Source organism: Myotis myotis, unplaced genomic scaffold, assembly GCF_014108235.1.
Source record: "Myotis myotis isolate mMyoMyo1 unplaced genomic scaffold, mMyoMyo1.p scaffold_m19_p_3, whole genome shotgun sequence".
NCBI classification, from domain to species: Eukaryota; Metazoa; Chordata; class Mammalia; order Chiroptera; family Vespertilionidae; genus Myotis; species Myotis myotis.
In genome coordinates this window covers 145245169-145251750 of record NW_023416335.1, presented here as the reverse complement: position 1 = coordinate 145251750, position 6582 = coordinate 145245169, and the positions used below count along the sequence as shown (strand labels likewise).

The 6582-nt window shown below is 46.1% G+C and overlaps 1 protein-coding gene across 2 annotated transcripts in view; it reads left to right on the top strand.

Moving 5' to 3' along the window:
* The first annotated feature begins 845 nt into the window (after window positions 1-845).
* The window catches only part of LGR5 (leucine rich repeat containing G protein-coupled receptor 5), a 145492-nt gene continuing 139755 nt past the window's right edge, over window positions 846-6582 (top strand). For both annotated transcript variants that reach the window (XM_036298873.1, XM_036298871.1), the window contains exon 1: window positions 846-1343. In XM_036298873.1, coding sequence (XP_036154766.1) covers window positions 1132-1343 — 212 coding nt within the window. In that variant the 5' untranslated portion in view covers window positions 846-1131. The remainder of the gene's footprint in view (window positions 1344-6582) is intronic.

Sequence of the window (6582 nt, the reverse complement as noted above, 5' to 3'; positions counted from 1 at the left end):
CGTGTGTAGGAGCAGGCTGGATGTGGGGCACACGGGTGTAGGAGCAGGCTGGATGTGGGACACACGTGTGTAGGAGCACGCATGTTGCAGTGATTCTGGAGCCCAGCGCCTCTCACCTGGGTGGGACTGCACTTACTTAGGGAACTCAGGGACACTTAGGATGAAGAGGCCTCGGACAAAAGCAAACAGCTATCTCTCTGTCTCTCCCGCAAGGTTTTAGTAAAGGTGACTTCCAAAGGATCCTCAAACGCTGAGAATACAGTCACTTTGAAGACGGTTCACCGAGGAGTTAGGAAGGCAGCATTGGGCGGGCTTGCTGCTTACAAGTTGCACTTACTAGCATGTAGCCACTACCCCAGCACCTTGATTTGAGGGCAAACCGAGCCAGTGGGGCATGAGGTAAGACCAACCCCTGGGGACGCCTCCTCCTTCTGGGTTGGATTGTTATCTTTTTTTTTTTTAAAGCACTCCACGTATTTCATCCTTTATTTGAAGTGGGCTTGGAGGAAGCGTGTGGCATCCTTTGGTCCCGCGCGTCCATCTGTGTCCCTCTGAAGCAGGTCTTTTCGGGCTCTCATATCTGGGTGGCCAGGATGCGAGAAGAAATAAGGGTGGGAGCCCCCTGCGTCTCACCCGATGCTACCCGCGGGAGTCCGCCCCCCGGAGGCAAAGTCGGAGCGCAGAGAACCGCCTGCACCGCGCGCCGCCAGCCGCCTCCGGCCCCAGACTCGGGAGAGGAGGGAGGGAGCCGGAGGAGGGAAAGTGGGGCCGGGCGGGGGGTGCCTGGGAAGCCGGGCTGCGCTGACGTCACTGGGCGCGCAATTCGGGCTGGAGCGCTTTAAAAAACGAGCGTGCGAGCGGAGATGCTGCTCCACACCGAGCAGGCCGCCGGCAGCAGCACCGCTCCCCGTCCCCACAGCGGCGGCAGCCAGGGCCGCTCCGGAGGTCCGCGTGGCTGCAGCGGGCACGGGCCGGCCCCGCGGCGCTTCTCCTCCGCGCCCCCCGGGGGTTAGCAGCGCGCCGGCTGAGCCGCAGACGCCGGCGGACCCGCGTCCCGCGCGCCCCGACCCGCAGCCACCCAGACGCTGCCCGGCGACCGCGTCCCGCTCGCGACCCTCTTGCCCGGGCACCATGGACACCTCCTCGGTCCGCGCGCTCCTGACCTTGCCGGTCCTGCTGCAGCTGGCGGCCGGGGGGGGCTCGCCCAGACCCGGCGCGCTGCTGCGCGGGTGCCCCGCGCACTGTCAGTGCGAGCCCGACGGCAGGATGCTGCTCAGGGTGGACTGCTCGGACCTGGGGCTCTCGGAGCTGCCCGCCAACCTCAGCGTCTTCACCTCCTACCTGTAAGTGCGCCCCCACTGCACTCCGAGATGGGGGGACACGAGGGGAAGGGAGGCTACCTGAAAACCAGGCGGGGGGCTCCACGGCTCCCGCCGGCTCCGGAGGGGCGGGCGAGTTTGCACAGGGCGTCTGGGGCCCCGGGGAAACGCACGTGTCTCCGCTGGGAGTACGACCGCACTTTCTGGGCCCCCGGAGAAGCGGCTCGGGCGCAATCCCGGGAACGCGCTGGTGCGCCGCAGCCTCCGGGTCCAGCCCCAGGGAAGTGGCAGAGCGAACTGCTCCGAGTGTAGGCATTTGCCTGCAGTGTGGGCATTTGTGCCGCTGAGCCTGGAGCCCAAGGGCGGGCTGCCCGGTGGGTCCCTGCCCCAGCCTCGCCTCCCCTCTCCTCCCCTCCCCTCCGTGTCTGGTCACGCTCCGCGGAGAGATGGGCTGCAAAAAGTTCCCCCAAAGGAAACCGCCAGCTAGCCCAGCCCTGAAGGAGCTTACTCTGCATCCCTTGCACGGTCGCGTAATGTAACATTTTTCTTACTTTCTTTTATCCTTTTTTTTTTTTTTATGAAGTGATTAAAATGTGGCAACCACAGACCCGATTAGAGCTGCCAGAACGTTATCTTTACCTTTGGCTGCCCGAGCCGCCCTTTGAAGTGCCGGCCGCCACGGTGTAATCTTTAACCATCTCCTCCTCCCGGGAGGGGAAGGGAAGTGGGCTGAAGGCGGCGGGGCGGGTAAACAGCGGCGCGGACACGCGAGAGGAGACCTGGAATTCTCCGCCGTCCCTTGCAGATCCTCACACCCTTTCTGTCCCCAAACACAACCCCTGAAGCCCATTCCGCGGAGATGAGGCAGCGGTACATTTCATAATCTCGTCTCTGGAAAGCCCAGGCCCGGAGGGTAACAGGTGGTTGGGTGGTTGGGGCGGATCCGGAGAGACCAAGGCCACCGCTCTCCCTCCCCCTAAGGAGACGCTGGGGCTCGGTGCCTTGGGGCTGAGAGACAGGGGTCGAGGCTACTCTGCTGACGACAAGGTGACACATTGAGGCTTTGATTGGAGCCCACCCCAAGCCCACGCAATGTTAGTTTCGGCTTCTCTCGTGTACCTTGGCAGGAGCTAGTTGGGATGTTTGTGAACTCATTCTTTCCTCATTTTAGTTGTTTTCTGGAGGGAAGAAGCATGAAAAGGCTTGCACAACGCCTTCCACGAAATAGTGATTCTTCTGGAGACAAACTGTTTTCTGGAGGGAAGAAAAATAATTTTTTGTTTACTTGTTTAACTTACATTTAAAGAAATGGACCATCCTGCTAGATTTTGATATTAGTAGATGGCGATCTCCTCCGCATCTGCCATAAAACTGTTTTAACTTCTTTACCCAAAAGGATTATACAATTACCTATGTCCCTACCAGGTTTCCCTTCAATGGCGCTCATTGCCTGTGGCAGAGATGTTTTCACAATGATAGAAATCTCCCCTAAGTGACCATTCTCTGAGAATTCACATTTCCGCCCCCAAACAGCTGTCTGTGCTACAGAGTGAAATGCTCATCCCCAGTCTCCCTGCTTTAACTGCGGAACTCCGCGTTTCAAGAATCATGTGTTCTCTGCATAGTGGATTTCTGAGAGCGAAGCGGCAATTTCACGTTGGAGCACAGGACTATTCTTTGCCATCACCCCGAAGAAATTGACTGTCGGCAAGAGAAGTGTGCAATCCCCCAAATGCTTAGCTATTGAACCCATACACTCATGTAAAACATGTTTAAGAATACAGAAAATAAAATCATGAATAGTGTCAGGATGCTTTCTTCCCGCTTGAAAGAAGGAACATTTGTTAGGCTTCTGTTGCTAAAATTTGGCATCAAGTGTTGCCTCAGATCGTTTCCCACATACTGCAGATGCTTTTCAGAGCATCCTCCACGTGCTCGGGAGGTCTGACTGCCGCTGTTTGCCACCTATCGTTACAGACAACTCCTTGGAGTTAAGACACCGTTAGGAAATTGTCATCTTCTCACACTTTGTGATGACAGCCTGTAGCTTGGCCTAAGGGGAAATGTTCTTAAACTCGGAGTGTCTGTGAAAGTGTTAGGGTGAATGTTAAATACTTGCTTCTAATGGTTAACATTTCAGGGACCATGCGTGCACAATGTAGAAATCAGTCCTGAAGTAAATAACCAAACTGATTTTCTTCTTAATACCCGATTTCAGAATTTGCTCTCCTATAGAAAACAAAGTGCCAAGGCCCATGGGATGCCCTTCCCTCGTGGGTAGAAGGTTTGGGGGGGTTTGGGTGTTTTTGTTTTTTACAACCATGGGAAATCTGTGCAGACATTCAGGGTAAATGGCGCCCTCTTTTGGTTACACCTAGAATTACCTAAACATTTCTACCTTCCCTTATGCACTCATAACCTAAAAGAATTTTTATTTACTCATATTCAAATAAACAAGCATGTATCTTACTGTTTTTCTTGTTTAAAGAAATAACTGTCTTTGCTTTGAAAGGAAACAGTAAGTTACAGCCCCATGCCACTGGGGCCTGGCGGTAATTAAGCTTTGATGAGAAAGTTGCAGTGTGTAAAGACTCCTGGGTAAAAGGCCAGACTTTACTGTCTTTTTTTGTTTGTAGTAGGTTATCACCATTTATTTGAGTCAAAATGTTATCTCTTAATCGTCCTCCCTTCCCCACAAAAGAACAAGCATTTCATTTTCTTCAAACAGATTAATGATGGCAAGTTCCAGCTGCACACATTTGGCAAATAGATTTTACCACAATCTGAGAGCTGACTAGTCAGACTCCTAGGTGAAGAAAGTTTCCTAACTCTCTTCATAAGAAGCTAGAGCTCTTTAAGTGCATTTTTATAGCCTTTCTTTCTTCCCCCAGAAAAGCTAAATCTTCAGCCAACATTAATAGTAACTCTCTTCTCTTTCCGAACTGCATTGCACAGTAGATCTGTAGTTGGACCACAGAACATGGTGGAAACTCTCTCTCTCTCTCTCTCTCTCTCTCTCTCTCTCTCTCTCTCTCTCTCTCTCCCCTCTCTCTCTCTCTCTCCTCTCTCTCTCTCCTCGGTGGCTATGGGCTCTGATTTTATAAAAGGGGCTAATAAAGCTGACTCAGCAGAAAGTAAGGAAACCACCAAGGTTGAGACATTAAAGTAAACAATAATTGTTGACAATGTTAAATGCATCTCAATTTACCAGTCATGATTTATCAGAAATAAAGTAGTTCTAGCTTATAATATCATTATAGGTGAGTTGTCTTAATGTACAAAATGTGAACATTTTGAAAATACATTCAAATAAGCTCTTGAAAATAAGCTCCTCTATGCTACTTTGATATGTCTTTCATACAGTTAATGTGGCATCCAAGTAGAAAACTAAATTCTAATGAACATCCTAATATAGCAAATATACTTTTCTTGATCTACAACAGCCATTTTATCTTTAAATGAAAACAGAGTTTTTTTCTTGCTGTTGCTGAAGGACATGAACATTTCATCCACAAGCAAATTTATGTCACATGAACCAAAGGAACCAAAGAAGAATTTGTTTTTTAATTTAATGTATGTAGTTTGGTAACTTTTCCATATGTAGCTTTGGAACAAAATTTAATTTTACATGTAATTAGTAAAATTGGTATTAACAAGAACCTATCAAAAACCTCAGTTAGTTAAATTAAGGACAGCCCTGGTGTCATACAAGTGTTTTAAGTATTTAAAATGCAGTTTCAATATTTAAAAACATTTTTTAATCTTTAAAATGGTTTTCTATATTTCTGCCTCCCTTCAAGAAAGAAATGTATATTAAATAAAGGAAAATGTTTGTCCTTTAGTAATGGTTACAAAAGCCTTAACTGTTATAACAGTCTTAAAATTTACATCAATTCCAAAATTATAGTTTGCTCTACAACCTACTTTTAACATTAATTTAAAATATAATGATGCCAGTGATTTTTCTGCATTTTAATCAAGTTCTTTCCTTTACTCCAGAATTCTCAAGGTCTTTATTATTATTATTATTATTATTATTATTATTATTATTGAGTTCTCATTATGGAGGCAATTATTGAAACTAATTGACGAAAGTAGTCTGAGTGATTTTTTTTAAAGTAGTGGCTCTGAGTCAAACAATTTTTAGTGTAGATTTAAAATAAATATTTTATTGAATATGTTCATCATATACATGACAGAGTTTGTGTGACAAGAATGAATTTTTAGATACAGTTAAACATGATCTTCAATCTTTTTCTTTCTTATTCATTGTCTTCAAAGTAAAGGAGTTCTGGTAAGCAACAACAGGTAGCCATCACAAATGAGTTAGAAGATTGGAATAAAAAAAAGAAAAAATTTTAATTTAATTTAAAAATTTAAATTAATAAAAAGAAGATTGGGATAAAAAATAACCTTTGTAGTTTAAATAAAGCTATTTTTTAAATAATGGAACCATTCCCGCTGTATTTAAAGGAGTTCAGAAACACAAAACCGGTCTGTGATTTGTCATGGTTAAGTTTTATTAATTAGAATTATTTGATTGTTTTTTATTTCTATGACAGATAGCTGTCACCTGGCTGGTGTGGTTCAGCGGTTGAGCATCAACCTATGAACCAGGAGGTCACAATTCAATTCCCAGTCAGGGCACATGCCCAGGTTGCATGCTCTATCCCCAGTAGGGGACATGAAGAAGGCAGCCCATCAATGATTCTCTCTCATCATTAATGTTTCTCTCTCTCTCCCTTTCTTTCCTCTCTGAAATCAATAAAAATATATTTTAAAAAATAAAACATATAGCTGTCAAAAGCATAGGAGTGATAAGCAAATAAGCAATTAACCCAATTAACCTATCATTTAAAAATTAAAGACATTGCAGAATCTTTATGCTTTTATAACTGATACCTAATATCTACCTACTTTAATAAAGCATGTTTATATTTCTTCTATTAAATTCATACATTTAAGTCATTTTAGCCATAAGTTTAAGTATGTTTCCCATTAAATCCAGATCATATGCCATAGATAGAAATGAAAAACAGCAGTGGCCCTGGCCAGGTGGCTCAGTTAGTTGGAGCATCCTCCTGTACACCAGAAGCTTGTGGATTTGATTCCAGCTTGATCAACACATATACTTAGGTCTTGGGTTTGATCCCTGGTCAGAGAGTGTATGGGAGACAACCTATCAATATTTCTCTCTTATATCTATTTCTCTCTCTCTCTCTCTCTCTCTCTCTCTCTCTCTCTCTATCTCTCTCTTTCTCTC